Source organism: Danio aesculapii, chromosome 3 (genome assembly GCF_903798145.1).
Source record: "Danio aesculapii chromosome 3, fDanAes4.1, whole genome shotgun sequence".
In the NCBI taxonomy this organism is placed as follows: domain Eukaryota; kingdom Metazoa; phylum Chordata; class Actinopteri; order Cypriniformes; family Danionidae; genus Danio; species Danio aesculapii.
The window spans coordinates 26,949,593-26,967,976 of NC_079437.1; the positions used below are offsets into that span (position 1 = coordinate 26,949,593).

At 33.9% G+C, this 18,384-nt stretch overlaps 2 protein-coding genes across 3 annotated transcripts in view; both read left to right on the plus strand.

The window, feature by feature from the left end:
• The first annotated feature begins 410 nt into the window (after nucleotides 1-410).
• Nucleotides 411-12,013, plus strand: nat15 (N-acetyltransferase 15 (GCN5-related, putative)). 2 transcript variants are annotated; one of them, XM_056453534.1, is made up of 7 exons: nucleotides 411-590; nucleotides 1,697-1,812; nucleotides 3,054-3,183; nucleotides 5,551-5,647; nucleotides 5,775-6,009; nucleotides 9,134-9,316; nucleotides 10,185-12,013. In XM_056453534.1, the coding sequence occupies exons 2-6, from the start codon at nucleotides 1,703-1,705 to the stop codon at nucleotides 9,288-9,290; spliced, it is 729 nt and encodes a 242-aa protein (XP_056309509.1). In that variant the 5' UTR covers nucleotides 411-590; nucleotides 1,697-1,702; the 3' UTR covers nucleotides 9,291-9,316; nucleotides 10,185-12,013. The 2 variants fall into 2 exon arrangements, with proteins under 2 accessions (XP_056309509.1, XP_056309510.1); XM_056453535.1 differs by lacking the exons at nucleotides 411-590; nucleotides 1,697-1,812 and adding an exon at nucleotides 2,081-2,102.
• Nucleotides 12,014-12,149: 136 nt separating this feature from the next.
• carhsp1 (calcium regulated heat stable protein 1) overlaps nucleotides 12,150-18,384 on the plus strand; it is a 34,843-nt gene continuing 28,608 nt past the window's right edge. The window contains exon 1 of the mRNA XM_056453537.1: nucleotides 12,150-12,275. Within this exon, the coding sequence (XP_056309512.1) occupies nucleotides 12,263-12,275 (13 nt within the window). The 5' untranslated portion in view covers nucleotides 12,150-12,262. The remainder of the gene's footprint in view (nucleotides 12,276-18,384) is intronic.

Below are 18,384 nucleotides of genomic sequence, written 5' to 3' on the forward strand. Positions count from 1 at the left end.
TTGGGATGCTTTTTATGAACCGGCCCCCATGACACATTCACAGCCTGTGTTAGGCAATCTCGTGTAGACTGTTATTTATTAAAATACATACCAAACATATACTATTATGCATATGTGAAATGTGTAGAGTTTATATTTTCTCTATATTATGCCAATGGACTGATTTTGTGTACTGGGGCACGGAAGTTGCGCTCCTGTCATGTTTTTGTGTGTTGTTGTTTTATTTCATTAATTTAGAAATCAAAACATGTTACATTATTAGACAGAAATTTATGTGCGCTCAAATGTTTACAAATCAAAGACTTTTAAAAGCTAAAATCCTATCTTGCATCACAGGCACTTCGGTGGCGTTCGGCTGTTTTCGGAACGGACCGAACCGAACCGGAAGTGTCTGCCCAGAGTTTCGTCGAAGTGCTAACGGCTACGCTAATGCATTACAGAGCGCAGTTGGAGTCTCTGGCTGAATGTGTCATCTCCATCCCGGACACAAATTTACACACTATCGCCATGCTACTGCAGCAGTGAACTGTCTCCACGGCAATAAAAAGAAACGACTGCACATCCTTCTGCTTATCGGTGAAACTAGGCAGGTTAGGAATCATTTCGCATCCCTGCTAATCATTTCTGCACTTAGCGGTTAGCATGTAAACAAATCAGGGGAAAGCGACTGACAGGTTGATTAAGTTATATAAGTAGACTGAATCCCCAGATCACGATATCATAGCCTTTTATCTGGTAAATATACTTTTAGTTGTCTTACAAATGCATGTTATCATGTTTAGACACATATACATGCTAACTAGCTGCTAGCTTTTGATATTATGAGGTTGTTGTCATTCTGTTTTGGTTTTATTATAGGTGTAACGTTATACAATTGCTCAGCAGTGTTTTGAATTGTATTTTCTGTTTTTCAAGGTTAATTAGATAACAATGAGTTATTTGTAACGGATCTAGCTTTTCGTATCACTAGCATAAGACCTGATAAAAATACATAATAAGAGTTTGGTAGTCATTCAATATTATTTGTTTGTTTATTATAACAGGATATCTTTCTGTTTATATGGACATCCTGTTTCTGTTTTTCTTTCCAAATGGCTACATTTGAGTTGACAGTTAACTAGAAGTAACATGTTTATACATATCAAATTTCATCCGGGAGAAACTTCTTAGCTTATAGTGAGGTACTAAAACAATCAGCTATAATCTTTTAGAAAGAAATTTTTAACTTTTTCCCCACATACTGATAACCATTTCCCAAGCCATTTAATCTTTTAACGGAACCTTTTTACTCTATGTTGAGAGTAAGAGCTAATCATACAGCAGAAATGGGCAACAATGGGAATCTAAAAGTGTGTTAATATTAAAGATAAACCAAATTTTCTGGCACCCAAAAAAATTATGCCAGAAAATTGGCCAAAATTATGCCTTTTAATAGACCCTAACATTTTTTTGTGGTTTCAGTCAGTGTTGGGGTACTCTTTTAAATCTGGAAGCATTAACAACTTATATTGAATTATATATCGTTATTATTCAATATTGAAAATCATATCAAGATTTTATTTTTGCCATATTGCCCAGCCCTACTTTTAACACACAGTGGAGTGATCAATCAGATAAATGTTTTTGTTAAGTGAGAGGCATGTTGCTTAACTTGTTTTAAACTTATTTATAGCTCTTCGTATTTTTTTTTTCTCAGGTGTGAATGACCGACGTGGTGCCTACCACTGCCCTCAGTGAAATACAACTTCGCCTGCTCTGCCACGATGACATAGACAGAATTAAAGTGCTCTGTGGAGAGTGGTTTCCCATTGAGTGAGTACTGAAACTCTGAATCAAGCAATTACTTTGTATGCACACCAAGTATTACACTGCTCATTTTATGATTTTTTTGGGGGTGGATATCTCTAAAAATGATTTATGGAAATGCTAAGATGTGCACACACTTAAAAGCTAAATCTTAAATCCAGCAGTATTTTATAGACAAATAAAAAATACTGTCTTGCTTTTAAAATCGGATGTTAAAATCTGGTTAGTTTTTCCTTAAAACAAGCAACATAATCTGCCTGCTCTGCCATGCTCTGTGGAGAGTGGTTCCCCATTGAGTGAGTACTGAAACCCTGAATCAAACAATTACTTTTCATACACACCAAGTACTACACTACTTATTTTGTGCTTCATTTTTTGGTATATAATCAAAAATGCTTTGTGAAAATGTTAAGATGTGCATACACTCCAAAAAAAATGTTTTTTGTCTTGTTTCTGGTCCAAATATCAAAATAATTTTTAAATCAAGCAAGACAAGTAAAAATATTGTCTTGTTTTTAGAAATAAGATGACAAAAATGAAGTGAGTTTTTCCTTAAAAACAAGTAAAATAATCCACCAATGCATAAGCAAAATAATCTTATTGCAAACCGGATACTATATTAATTCTCATTTGTAGATTATTTAGCTAGTTTAAAGAAAAACTGACATTATTTACACAGTATTTCTGAAAATCAAACAAATTTTTACATTTGACATTTTTTACTTGTCTAGAAAATGCTGCTTGATTTAAGAATTGGTATTGTTGATATTTGAACTAGAAACAAGAAAAAATCTAAACAAGAAAAGCGTTTTTTGCAGTGTATGCATATTTTTGGAATTTCCATAAAGTATTTTTTGGTCATATGCAAAAAAATTCAGAAAATATGTCGCTTTTTGCAGTGTAAGTCTTTAAATGCACACAAAAATGTATTGCGCTTAATTTAGTTATATATATATATATATATATATATATATATATATATATATATATATATATATATATATATATATATATACATACATTTTTTACATAAATGGCAATGCAAGTATAATGAGAAGCGCTTCTCAAGAAAAATTCATTAGTTTTACTATTGATAAATTGTAGCAATTTATTAGGAAGTTTTTTCCTTTTGGACACATGGAATGGAAACCATGCTTAGGTCACCGATTATGTAAATGTTAAATGAGCAGTTTTAAATTTAAGTACAGCTACTAACACACTCTGTAATTGGTTTGTTTGTGTTTTAGGTATCCAGACTCATGGTACCATGACATCACATCAAATAAGAAGTTCTTCAGTCTGGCTGCCACCTTCAGAGATGGAATTGTGGGGATGATTGTGGCTGAAATAAAAAGCAGAACGAAAGTACACAAAGAGGTATGACTAGATGTATTGAAAAAAATAACTCAATGAGGAAAATTAATGAGCAAATAATTTAGATATATAATAGACATATTAGAACGATTATAATTTTTTGCATGCCTGTAGATTCTATGCTTATCTCATGAAAATTTATGTTAGGAATAATAAATAGTCTTCTTATCAATGTTGAAAACATTGCTTTTTAATGTGTTTGCATTTGTTTGGGATCTTTAATGAATTATTAAAATATAAAGTGCATCCTTGCTGAATAAAAATATTTAATGTATTTAAAAAGCATGCAGATTATTATTATTTATTATTTTATTTATTTATTTTTTATTGTAAAAAGCATACCTAACCATAACCTCTCAACGCAAAGTTAGAAAGTTATTCCTGAAATACAAGTTCATCTCATCTATGCATAACATGTCAAAAGAAATAGTGGAAGAAGTTTATTTAAAGGCTTTTATACTTTGAATAATAAATGTATGGATAAGTAATAGATGACTTTGTCCATGCATGAAGTATAGTTCCCCTGGAGCTTTGATGTAAAGGGTCATAATTAAGATCATCTGACATATCCACAGCCTTTTTATAGCAGATGATTAATTGGGTTACAGGCTACATTTCTGCACGTAGCAAAGGATTTGACCTTCATTAGAGAGGATTCTCCCTCTTCAAGGTAGTTATGCCTCATGCTTTCAGTTACTGCATATTTAGCATGCAAGTTAGACATAAATAAGTTCACTTTTAATTAACGATTTAGTCCCTTAAATGATTAGCATGGTAAATTTGTTTATGGGGATGTGTGCAATTAATGTGTTTGTAATACGGTCAAAATGTTTTTCCACTAGGGATGGAAGAACTATAGATTTTGTTGGTATGATTATAGTCTGAGGAGTAATCATGGTTTCACAGTTATCACGATTATACCGTGCTCAGCATAATTGGGTACACCCCATTTTGAAAATGAATATTTTTATCCATTTCTCAGTGAATATAGACAATGGATTTTGGTGCATTTAAACAAAACAGATTTATTAAACAGATATATTTATTAAAATAATATTTTAGTCGCCAAAGATGTTTGGAAATTGAAAGATAATACAATTAAATTCAAGAAAAATATTGCAAAAATAAAATACAACCGACTAAATTTCAACTAAAACTTTTCTATTTATTTGCTTTTCTTGATTTTTCCTTGCTTTTTTAAAATTGTATTTAATATTTTTCTATATCATATAGAATTGGGTGTTGGGTATTTTGTTAGATAAGCTCCAAATTTGGCTTCAGTACTGACTAATCTAATGTGTCTAATGTATATGCACAAATATAATATTGTATAGCTTCCTTTTTAAAAATATGAATTTAAAAGATAGATTTTTGTGGGGTGTACTTATTTATGCTGAGCACTGTATATTATACATTCATTAATTTCATAACACTGTTACACTGCAAAAATGCTTTTCTTAGAGTTTTTGTCTTGCTTCTAGTGCAAATATCTAGCAATTCTTAAATGAAGAAATATTTTTAGACAAGCAAAACAAATTGTCTTATAATAATAATAATAATAATAATAATTCATAATGAAGTCAGTTTTCTCTTAAAACAAGTCAAATAATCTGCCAATTGAGTAAGCAAAGAAATCTAATGAAAAAAAATCTTAAAGCGAAAACAAGATTATTTTGCTTACCCTATATGCAGATTTAGCTTATTTTAAGGAAAAACTTTGTTTTTTAGATGTTATTTTTGAAGACAAGACAATATTGTTTTTGCTTTGTAGAATTTGTAGATATTTGGACTAGAAACAAGACAAAACTATGTAAGATTAGCATTTTTTTAGCAAGTTTATAAAATCATATGAAAGCTCATATGAAAGCTCCTTGTATAATAATTTTAAAATAATTTATACAATTAAATAAAATAATTCAGCACAAAATAATAATTAAAAATTCTGTTTCTTTATTTGGAATTAACGAAAAGTGAAAAAGGTAACCAGAAGTAATGCTTTAACACTGGAAATAAATTTAATCTATTATAATCTTCGTCTACTATGATTTAAAATATAATAGTTATTATTTAAAATTAGAATAATACTTTAGTACTTTTGTATTTATGATCAAATAAATACAGCCTAGGTGAGCGTAAGACTCTCACTTAAAAAAAAAAAAAAAACCACACCCCTCGTTTGTTTAACAATTGCACATCAAAATCGCAAGATATAATCACTTAAAAATAAAATGTTCAAAATGGCTTTCCATAGTATGAATGATAGAAACAACCAGTTAAAATCACCAATTAAATATATACTTTTGAATTATTCAAAATGTGTGGAGAATTTTTACTAGTTTTACTAGCTCAGCACATATTTCTCTCCACCAGGATGGAGACATTCTGGCCTCCAGCTTTCCTGTTGACACTCAGGTTGCGTACATCCTGAGTTTAGGAGTCGTGAAGGAGTTTCGCAAACATGGAATAGGTGAGAGGTGATCAATGTGTAGTTATGCAACATTCATAAAAGAAGCCTGCTTTAAAGTATATTTCCTCCCATAAAACTTGAACTGTATACACACAGGTCAATCTTCTGTCTTTTTCTCTCCCCACAGGCTCTCTGTTGCTGGACAGTTTAAAGGAGCACATCTCCACCACGGCGCAGGACCACTGTAAAGCCATCTACCTGCATGTGCTCACCACCAATAACACTGCCATTCACTTCTATGAGAACAGAGACTTTAAACAGCACCACTATTTACCGTATTATTACTCGATACGAGGAGTGCTCAAAGATGGCTTCACCTACGTCCTCTACATCAATGGCGGACATCCTCCATGGACTATCTTATATCCTTTTCTTTATCTCATACGTGTGTGTTTGAGTTGCGTTTATCTGTGTTCTCTGACCGGGAGTAATGAATGGGGTTAGCGATTAGAGCTACAGGTTATACAGCTCTGGAAAAAAATCACATTTACTGTCTGTTATTTGCATTTTTCATTATTAGGTATGTGTTTTGGAGATTAACAATTATTATATATATATATATATTTTTATATTAATATTGTTTGTTTGCAGAAATTGACAGTAGATCAGTATTAAAATATTTTAAGACTTTAAATAATAGGGGGGGGGGGGGAGTATATGTTTACATGTTTGATGTGTGTAAATACATTTATACATGGCTAATTTCTACGATTTTTAAGGGCTAAAATCAAGAAATATTTAATATTGACCAGACCCACTATTATTATTAACAAATAAACAATAATATTTGTATTAGAATGTTTGAAGCTACATTATCAGTATTTTATAAAATTAATATATAAAGCACAATTGAACATTTTTTCTCCAAACATTGACTTCTCAATGTCAAATCCAGAGGACAGATCATCATTTACTTTTATTTTTTCCCAGAGCTGTTTATACACATGTAATTGTTGTTATTGGTAGTCAATAATCATACCAGATCATGAGTTATTTGTGTTTTTACCTACATTCTTATGTGTGGTTTAGGTGGATTCATGCGTGGATCATTATCACCCTAATTTCAACAAGATTTCAACATTGTTTACATCTTCGTTGAACTTGTAGTAGTAAATCAAAGGTCAAATGAGAATTTTCTGAGAGCTTTGACTTGAATAATTTTACCATCTTGACTGCACTTTAGGTCTTAGAGTTGCTAACTATGCACAGAAAAAAATAATTCTGAGTTTGATCTCATCAACAGGTTAGAGTGAGAAAAAATTATGAAAATTAAGAGATGGCATGGGGGGGACACAATGGCACAGTGGTTAGCAAGAAGGTTGCTGGTTCCTGGCTGGGTCAGTTGGCATTTCTGTGTGGAGTTTGCATGTTCTCCTGTTTCCCCCACAGTCCAAAGACATGCATTAAAGGTAAATTGAATAAGCTAAATTGGCTGTAATGTATGTGAATGAGTGTGTATGAATGTTTCCCAGTACTGGGTTGCAGCTGGAAGGGCATCTGCTGTGTAAAACATATGTGGGAATAGTTGGCGGTTCATTCCGCTGTTGAGACCCCTCATGAATAAAGGGACTAAGCTAAATGAAAATGAATAAATAAAGGCATGGATGCAGCCTTTTTCAGTGCTTTGAATGTGCAGGGAGTTCAAAGGATTCACTACACTTTTCACTCTTTTAACTTCTATTTACACACACATCAATGTGACACACAGGAAATACAAGTATACGTCAAGTCATTTTGCGGTGTTAAAAAAGTTAAAGTTTGGTAAAAGCTGGCTTTTTTTTCTGTCACATGATGATGTGACCGCTAAAAAATAGATTCTTCATAACATGACCTCTTAGCTGAATTAAGTATTAATTCACAAGAAGCTATTGCTAAATGAAAGTGAAGTAGATCGCAAATTTTTTTATGATTTAACTGGATTATATTTTAAAATATTTTCTTTTTAAATATGCAGCTTAGTAAAATGTCATGCTATGGCAATTGCAGTGTCTTTAGAAATGTTCCATGCTTGAAGTCTAAATGTCGTCCAAATTTTTTTGTCATGGAGAAAATCTACTGGATGTACATGATTCATTAAGATCACAGGCCCAATCCCAATTCTATTTCTGTACCCCTACCTCTTCCCCTTAGCCCTTAAAACCGAGAGTTAAGGGGAACGGCTTCAAAATGTACCCTTAAGAATTGGGACAGCACTACAGCACCTTCACACATCATATGTCATCTCGATCTCTTGCTTCATATGAGATCAGACGGTCGCGACTGCTGTAGTTATTCCAGTTGTGCTTTTTTTTGGAGGCATACATCATGTTATCATAACGATCTAATGTGGCAATAAGATCTTAACTATACTGTGCATTTACACAGTGGCCATATTCATCTATGTAAACACACAACCACAACATTAACATTATAGCAGACACTGTAAAAAGCTCATTCCCAGCCACTAAACTTCTCTGACCGGGTATTCGAGTGTCAGAATGTTGTGGGACTGCTATACAGGAGTTATTTTTATGGATTATAGATTGCGAAATTTAGCTGTTTTTTTTGCGTTTTTTTTTTTTTTAAAGCATGACGGTAAAACATGCATGCGGTTATGAATATATTAAAACGTGTTTGTTTGTTGTAAAAATTCGTAATAATGACAAAAAATAAGTATCTCCTTACTTGGATCTCCATACTTCCGGGTTCAGCTGTGGCTGGTGTATTCTGGGAAATTTTCTTACCCCTTGGTTTCGAGTGTGGTCCTGAAAAATCTTCATTTGAAGGGGTGTATACCCCTTGCCCTTAGCCCTATGCCTTCAAGCTGAAGAGAATTGGGACACCACTACACTTTCACGGGAACGCGCAAAACTAGGGGTAGGGGTAAGGGCTAAGGGGTAGAATTGGGATTGGGCCTATCTGCTAAAAAAAGTAGCTTTTTTGGGGGTGAACTACCCCTTTAACTTTTTATTGGGTGAGGAACTATATATTGTAACTTGGATTATATTTAAATATATAATATATTTATTAATTTTTTATGACTTAAAAGTTTAAAAGTCTTGTAATAAGGTCCAGTAACATTAAAGTTTTTTGATGAATATTTAAATGGGTGACCTTTTAATGATTAAAAAATGTACAGTTTTCACAAAGAAATGAAGCAGCACGACAAAGAACCAAATCTGCATATTAGAATAATTTCTGAATGATGCTGCTGAAGATTCAATGATGTCATCACAAATAATTTGCATTTTAATATATATCAAAATAGAAAACAGTTATGTGAAATAGCAATAATGTTTCACATGATTAAAGTTTTACCAATATTGATCAAATAAATGCAGAAAACTCAAAGAAACAAAAAAGACAAATAACAAAAACAACAAAATAAAGAAACTAGCCCAAATTTTAAACTATAGTACAGATTTTCAATTCTCTAACAGCTGTTATTAATGTCACTTAGATCTCATGAATATGACTGGTAGAAGTGTTCCTTGACTCGCTCAGCACTGATTATATCCATCATATAGGTTCGGCACTGGCCAGTCTGAGCCCCTGCTCTATTCCTCAGAGAATCTACAGGCAAGCACAGAATCTCCTGCGCAGCTTTCTTCCATGGTCAGGCATCTCTTCCAAGAGCGGCATTGAGTACAGCAGGACCATGTGATGATGGTCAACTCAGAATGATGCAAGGTAAGCCTAACTCTTTACTCTATTTAATGCAGAGGTGCCAAATCCTTTTCTTATGAAGGGCCAAAAACCAGTCGCGATTGAGCATGGTGGGCCGAAGCTAAATATACCAAACTCTATTACATTAAAGTTGCCATTGGTGATTTCCTAATTTATTTAATATTTAAAAATAACCAGAAAACATTGCATTATATTAACTAATACACAATATATTTTATAATGAACTTATTACAGTAAGAAAAAACAATCTCATTTATAACAGAATGGACACTGGTCAAGCTGCACCTGTTTTTAGCCTTGATTTGCTCACCAATGTGAACATTTAATTGAATCATTTATTATTAGTTTGCTTTTTTTGTGTAGCTCAGCAATAAAACAAACAAAAAAATGTTATGTTAAATTAGAAATGACAATCTCTAAAGGCATTCGCCACAGCCCTCACTCCCTTAGACGGGATTGTAATAATCATAATCAAGAAACTTAATATCAGTGCCTGCTGCAGCCATGGTATGGCAACAAAGTTCTGTGATATTGACCCAGAAAAGAGAAAGTTTTCAATATTCTTTCAGTCTTAGTTAATGATGTAGCTACAGAGGAGTCAAGCTATAAATAAGAACATTATCGAAACATTTTTTTAAAGAGAATGCTTATGGTCTAATCTGATTCAATGATTTATGCTAAGCTAAGCTAAAAGTGCTCCCGCCAGACCCAAAAATTGGCTGAATGGATTCAAAAATGATCAAACTCAGTTGTTTAACTCTAGGGGATTTGTAACATGAACCTATTTCCAAAAAAAAGTTTGAAGTATCATTCATCTCCTTTGAAGTATCATTCATTTTGATCTAAGCTCTAATGATGTCCTCTTCATCAGGTGGAGGAGTTTGATTGTTTGGGTCCCATCAGATGCTGAAGAGGGCCATGAAGACTGAAATCTGTTCTCTCTGCTCTGGAGCAGTGTATTAAACTTGTACATTATATAAATATATATATATATACATATATATATACTTTAATATATGCATTGTCATTAGTGCATTGCCCTTTTAATATAAACTCTCCACTTCATGCCTGTAATTCTGCTGCTGTGTAGAAACATTCTATTCTTTATCCAGATTTTTAATATAAATAGATGTTTTTTTTTATATTTGTGGCCTGTTCTGTAGGTAATTTTAGGGTTTGATGGTAGATGTATGCATACCTTTTCCATATAGTCACTTTCATGCATGTGTCAAGTGTTTGTGCTTGGCACAGAGCATATATTTCAGCCCGCAGTTTTAAGTTTGGCATTTTTATTAACATTTGCACAGAGGCAATGAATGTAGTGTTGCTAAATTGAAGGAAATGAAGGCCACCGTGACAAAACCCTCCACTTCGACATATGTGTGTGTTGTTTATGTCAAACGCAAATGTGAAGACTCTTTTTAAAATTCAGATGATTTTGGATCCTACAGCATCGTATCCTGCCATTCCATGCAGTGTACTTCCTGTTCTTTTAAAGGGGAAATAAATGAATGTTGTGGGAGGGGAGAAATGCTTGAATTTCAGTATGTTGATGTGAATCAGGGATTTATTTACAAAATAAATGTGTGAAAAATGCTCCTGCGTTACACAACTTGCAGAATCAAAGATGATTTTTTATTTGTTTAAGTCTGACCGTGTGTTCATGGGGTCTTTGATGAAATACTGGTGAAGGAATGTTTCTGTTATTATACCATAGCAACTGTACTGTCATACTGTATGTAATTGTAATTAATGCATTTGGGAAACGTGTTTGTTCCATCTTCTGATTTGTAAACAAAATTCACTTTTATTTTGCATCAAAAACGCATGATTTAAGCAAGGTATCAATACAGAACCACTATCACCTTGTGCTATTGAGTGTAAGATTGTGTGTAAATCTCCCTCAGTTGTTTAGATTTTCTTTAAATGTTGCATTCTTGTGAGTTGGTATGTTGTTTTACATTTAATTGTGTAACATTTTCATTGTCTAGTAGGTAGTAAGGATTGAAACATGGGATTTATTTTTGATTTTACAGTAATAATAAACTATTAAATACATTGGAACTCCCAAGAGAAAATGAAAGGAATTTAGATGACATGAAATACTGAGATGTTTGTGCTAATCTGAATTTTACAGTACCCTCTAGCGTTCACAGAGAGTACACAAATGTTTTGTGCACTGTAAAACCCAAAAAGTTAAGGTAACTCAAACCATTTAAGTTCAGAAACTAATCCCAATGAGTACTGTGAATTTAATCCATTTGAGTAAATGAAGCAATTTGAGTACAGTAAAACCCAATAAATGAAGAGGACTTAAACCAACTGAGTACTGAAAAACCAAATAAGGCAACTCAAGCCATCTGAGGAAACCGATTGCAACAAACCATGAGTTAAAAAACTAATCTAAATGAGTACTGTGAACTTCATTAAAGTTGAGGTAATGAGGTATTTAATTAACTCATTACCTTCAACACTGAGTTCAAAACTCTTTTCAAATGAGTAGAGTTAACTTTCAGTACATTTTGAGTTAACTACTCTCATTTCATTTGATAAAGTTGACTCGGGTTTTACAGTGTGTTGTTTCTTTTAGCGATTTGCATTGTCATCGTCAGTCCTTTATTTATGAATTGATCCTTCATGCATTATGAACATTTTTGAAATGACCTATAGGTAAGAGAGAAATAAAATACATAAATGAAACCAATGTTGTACAATTACTTGTGTGAAAAGTACGCCTGTTGTTGATATTTCACGCTCGGGATATTTGAAGTTTTACGGTAATCTTTATTTAAGGCGCAAGTTTGAATGGCATCGGTTTAGTCACGCCTCCCTGGACCCTCATTCACAGTCAAGACTAGCAAACGCTGAGCAACTCTTACTTTCCTTCGTGGCTTTCTGCTCGTTATTTCCTGTTTCCAACAATCTGCTGTTGTTTACTGGGGTTCCCGCATGTCTGCAAACGGTAAGTGATGCTGTGGTTATACTTCCCAAAAATACATCCAAAAAGTGTGGCTAATACATGTTGGAAGAATCTTTCATTTTGACGGGGGATTGTTTGAATGTTTTGAGTATCTCGGTGTAGACACGAAACTTTACGTGTGTTTCACGTCTTGAATCTGCGGCATCTTTCCTTGTGTTTTTGCGTGGTTGTATATACGTTGTCGTTAAAATCTTTTGGGAAGTGCGTCTGTCGATACAATGTCGAGGTTTTCCTATATGCGATATTGCGGATGTGTTGAGCACGTTTAAGTAAAGTGGTTTAATTAACACACAGACTAGTTGAAGTGGTGAAGGGAGGGGCTAAAACACTCGCGTCGAAGTAACAATACTAGTAAACACGTTCCACGGTTCTAGGAAATATCCAGGATGGATTGAAGGTCTTTTGGTGTAGATTTGTGTGAATGTTATCATTTTCATTGTTTAACATTTGCTGACACTCAGATGTTGACACAATATTGCATAAGTACAGTTGAAATAAGATGACAAAAAACAGATTCCTACTGGAGATGTGATATGTTTTCAGTTTTGATTTACCCGGAAAAAATTGTGTACGTTTTTGAGACAAAATTACCAATGCATTGCCTCCGTTTTGGATTGATATTTAAGAGTTATACTTTACTATTTGAGGTATAAAGTCACCATTTTATTTTCTTCTGGAACTGATGATTCATACAGGTGTGAAGCAAATGTGAGGGTTAGTGCAGATTTTCTGTAAACTCAGAGTTTGTGGTGTTCAGTCAAAAAAATGGCATTTTTATTAATGAAATATTGTTGAAATTAATGAAATAATTTTCAATGAACAAAGCCAAGTCTATGTACAACAGCATGTGAGCAATTCCAGCGTTATGGATGTGACATTTGCAGTAAAAATTTCAAACATAAATTCACCCATGTATGTTAGATATGTTAACATTATATTGAAACATCTGTTTATACTTTCCAAAATAACTGACCACAGAGTTATGGGAGCATTAAAATACCAATCTGTAAACTCGTTTTGTACTTTAAATGAGGAAAAATAAACATGCGTTATGGATGTGACCAAAAAAGTCTGCGAGTTTGCAGTCTACAACATACTTTGTAGAAGTTCTGTGAATTAAATTGCACAACCCAAAATAAATGAATGGTAATCAAAAAGATAAGGGTTGCTCACTATAGAACAAAAAATAATTGATTTTTTTTTTTATTTAATGTTTATGCACTGAGGAAAAGGTGTCGTTATGGATGTGACCAATGTGAAATTGCCACTTGTTTGACTATGGTAAATTAAATAGAATAGTTTGAAAACATCGACAGAGATATTTTTGAGCATTTTTAAAGTACTGTAAAATATCTACAGTTTCCATATTTTGGTGAACTTTTTTTCATGGCATGGTTGACATTGGCATGGAATTGCTTATGTACAAAATACAATCATCTTGCACAACTGTGATTGAAGATAATGATTCATCATTGACCTTCATCAGTTGAATGAAACGTAAAGTGAGTTGTGGTAGTATTTACAACATTCCACCTAATAAATAACAACATTCAAGGAGGTTTTGAAGTAATGCACAATAAAATAATTAAAAGCAAAATTTTCCTACTGAAAACCCCCCAGCTTAAACCAGCCAAGGTTGGTTGTCTGGTTTCAGCAATTTCCAGTCTAGTCAGGCTGGGAAGTGATCAGCTAAAACCAGTTTGACCAGCCTGGATTAAGCTGGATATAGCTGGTTTTGGCTGGGCTTCCAGCCTGGCTAAGCAGGTCATCTGCCTGACCAACTAAGACCAGGCTGGAAATGGCCAAAACTCCTCTAAAACCAGACTATTTGATCAACTAACCAGCTTAGGTTGGTTTAGGCTGTTTTTTCCAGCAGGGTTTTCTGAAATGTTTTTCACCCCAAACTCTTCTTTCTTTTGATGAACACAGAAAAATATATTTTGAAAAGAAGCTAGCCATTAACTTCCATTTTGATTTTTGTAATTTCCTACTATAGATGTCAGTGGCTAACAGTATCCAACATTTAAAAAAAATATATTTTCTGTTCAATGGAGTTGAGGGAAAGTAAACAGTGAACGCTCTTTCATTTTGTGGGTGAACTTTACCTTTATGCTTTGGATGTTTTGGTTAATTTGTCAGTTATATTTATATATTTGGTCAATTATAGCTAATTTGTTTTGCTTATTGATGACTTCTAAATGGCAAGGAAAAGGGATGATTACATTGGAGGTTTCCCTTTCCTAGCTAATGTTGTTTCCTCAACACACAAGTCATAGATCTTGGCAGTGAACTGTGGCACCAATAAGATGTACTGCTTTATTGTATTCTAAGGGAGATGGTCCATTTTTTATAAATGTTTTGAAAAACAACGTTTCTTGTCTTGGAAATGATTTTGCGCCTTCACCCCAAGAACACTGAGTTATTTACTTGCTTCTTTCCAGACCATCATGCCATGCTTTTAGTTACGTAACTGATAGTCCTCCAGTTGGAATATTGGATTTTGAGGAGTGATGGACCCCGTTGGGACCTCATAAAGACAAGCTAGAGGTCATAGTAAACTGAATCTGTTACAGTCACTTGAAAATACTCCAGTATGCTCTGTTGCTTCACTAGAAATCATTCAGACAAAGGATTTTCTGTTCCTGTTACCCAACATTGTAGGTGACCTACTAAGGGTTAGTTCAACCTTGTATCAAAATACTGTCATCATTTAGTACTCAACCCTTTTGTTGTTCTAAATGTACGCATTTCTTTTTAAAGGACCCTCTAAAAATGAGGATTTTAATAAAAATATAATATTTGAGATATTTCTGTATCCTTATAAAGAGATAGTTCACTCAAAAATCAACATTCAGTCATCATTTCTCTTTTGGACCTATCCTTGTTTAAAATCTGCATGAGTTTCATAAAAGAAGATATTTTGAATAAAGTAGGAAACCTGTAACCGTTGACTCGTATATTTGTTTTTCCTACTATATAGACAGAGTGTGACTTACAGGGGGAGTTGGGGGGAATTGACCCTCACCAAATTAAGGGGGGAGGGGGGTGCGGGTTGTGGAAAGTTCACTCTTTTAAATTATAATGTTAATAATTAAAATAATAGATATCCATTTGACCACCCCTATAATGGTTCATACTATTGTGAATGCATAATCGCAATCACAATCTGTGCGAGAAAAAAGTCATTCAACTGTCTGAAACTAGCAGATTTAGAGCACTGTAAGAATTCACCAGACTGATTTCTCAGAAAATAGGTGTTTGGTTCTACATAAAGCCTAATAGTAAACAAATTAGATGCATAGTTAGACCTAAAGATAGCTGAAAATAGCGAATCAGGTCAGAATACACTAAATAGCCTATCCCACTAAACGGTGAAAACTTAAATACGTTTTCTTAATAAATTAGATGCATTTAATTAAATACATTCACTGAAGATTCACTGAAGCATGTAATACACAAACTAACATTACCGAAAAAGTTGACCCCCCTCCCCCAATCGTCAGTGTATAATTTGCACACTGTATGTAGAAGTCAATGGTTTTAGCTTTCTTCAAACTCTCATCTTTTGTGTTCAACAGAATAAAAGAAAGTCATAAAGGTTTGAAACCAAATGAGGGTTAGTAAGTGAGTTAATTTTCATTTTTAAAGTGCAATAAATGACCCAAATTGCTCTAAAACATTAATACAAAGAGATAAAAACAGCAAAAAATTAACATAGAGATACAAAAATCCCCATGAATCAAGTTTGCTGTTCGTTGAAAAAAAAATCTGAATAAATGCCTGAATGAAATTTGTTCATCATATAAAGCAATTGTAGCTTTAGAAGACCACTCCACCTATTTATTCAAAGAGATTTGTTTTTAATTTCTCTCTGTGTATTTTGAAGCATAAGAGTTTGGTTGAAGGTTTGATTGTTGTCATTGTGTTCTATGATGACTTTCGTAAGTGTTCAGAACAACATAGGGTGAATTAATGATTTCAAAATCCTTTTGGGATGAATTAAAACCTCAAAGTCAGATCCCAAAATACTACCTAGTGCTGCAGGTTTCTGGATAAAATGAGAATCACGATTTTTGTTTTTTGCTTTGAATATAGATTATGGTTCTTTCACGATTCTGTAGAACTTTCTTTTAAAGATTTACCCCTGAACATTAGCCTTAATGCAATCTTGAGCTTAAGGAAACAGTGATCACAAACTTCACATTGTCAATCTAGACTACATGTTTTAAAGTAGTAAAAGACAGTAGACGGCTATCTGATCATCTGTTTACACAGACTAGAGCCATCGTTGCCATACAAACTCAAGACTAAGCTCATAGTCAAAGATAATGAAATTACAAATTATGGTAATTGTTTCTCCAGAAAGCTCTATGAAGTTTTGATCTGTCCGAGAAAGCCATTGAGATGTAAATTTAGAGTTCAAAGCCTCCTGATAGACTGCATTTGGCCTTTTCGCCTCTACAAGCCATATTAATGTCTTGTAAAGATCATATTTTGTAAGCTCCTCCATTTGTGTGACCTGTGCCTTTCTTATCTGTTCATGTTGTGCAATCCTACCCTCAGGCGGGGTTCACCGGATTGGCTACTTTTTGTTTGTTGCTACTGTATGTACGGCTGGGAGATGCACAAAAAAAGAGAACATAACAGCACATTCCAGTCTGTCGTCATCATGGAATGCCAAACATGCATACTTGACTTGACATTTTTGGCTATTGTGTCTGCATTGCAGTTTGTTTTTGGCATATTATTTTCTGAGATGCAGAAAGCATGTCGCTGTGTCACTGAATTAGGCAAATAGTGGACCAATTAATCAAAAATAGTACTGTTAGATTAGATTCAGATTAGATTCAACTTTGTCATTGTGTCAAAGTACAGTACAGAGCCAATGAAATGCACTTAGCATCTTACCAGAAGTGCAAATAACAAGAGTATTAAAAATATAAATGTATACAACTATAGTATATAGGATTTAGTGCAAGGTAGTAGAGGTGAAGCTGAATTGTGTGCTAGTGTCTAAAAAGTAAACAGCAAAAAGAATGCATGTCTTGTATGAAGTGTTAATGAATGGTGCTGTTTTGGTTAGTACGCACACATGCTGAAACATGCATATTGATATTGATCGTAGTGTTTTTAGCATCTGTTGACTCATTATATGAGGACATTAAAGGGTCATGAAACCCCCACTGTCTCAGGGTGTTTTCACACCTCTATTTTGAAAAAAGTCAGGAAAGTGGGTGAGTCCAGCTTTGTTTTGGTGGGAGTGTCGAGTGGCAAAAGAGGGAAGGGTTTGCATGAAAGGGGGAGTTTCATTACATGCACTACCGCTGATTTTCACACTGGGAACACAAACACAAACACAAACACAGACACAGGGGAGGTAGACAGTGATTCGGAGAGCAGCATTTACAGCGGATCTGAGAGCTGTGTGGAAGTGGAGGATTTTCAGTCCATGATATTGTAGTGGTATTATTGTAAACTTAGTAAGTAAATCATTTTGACTAAGGTATGTCTTTAAAAATTAAAAGAGTACTGTTGACGATACTAACTAACTTTGCCATCTGAATAAACACAAACTAAGAACATTGATTGCACACTTGACAAATTTGTAGTGACAGGACAATCAACGCAAACTGGAACCACGTCTTTTAAAAGAAGCCGAGTGACCAATCCGGATTTCACCATTTCCAGATTCTAAAAGCTCTCGAGGAAAAAATGTTCCTTACAAACATTTTTTTTTGTAGCATGTTAGCAGACCACTGTAATCCACACATGTGGGTCCACACACGAGCTGTGCTCTCATCGAGGGGGAAATGGAACCAAAACCTTCGTTATTTTGACCTATGTGTCCGAACAATTCTTCTTCTACTTGTTTGAATTACAGTTGGCAACACAACATGGCATCTCTGTGAACACAGTTAAAAGGAGTCTTCAAAGCTATATCATGCATATTAATGAAGTTGCATCTCGTTCACAAGAGCGTGCTGATCGTTTCAAACCAAGTCGTTTTCCTGAATTAATGAACAGATGTGCTGAACTCAATGACGTCACTTTGTACCGGCAGGTACAGACAGCCAGTCTCCATGGTGGAATT

What these genes read in the sequence shown, in the direction of transcription:
- nat15 (XM_056453534.1), top strand. Translation starts at nt 1,703, where the DNA reads ATGACCGACGTGGTGCCTACCACTGCCCTCAGTGAAATACAACTTCGC. An exon ending in GTTTCGCAAACATGGAATAG is followed by an intron (nt 5,648 to 5,774) that starts GTGAGAGGTGAT and finishes CTCTCCCCACAG; the next exon opens with GCTCTCTGTTGCTGGACAGT. An exon ending in CATCCTCCATGGACTATCTT is followed by an intron (nt 6,010 to 9,133) that starts ATATCCTTTTCT and finishes CTCGCTCAGCAC; the next exon opens with TGATTATATCCATCATATAG.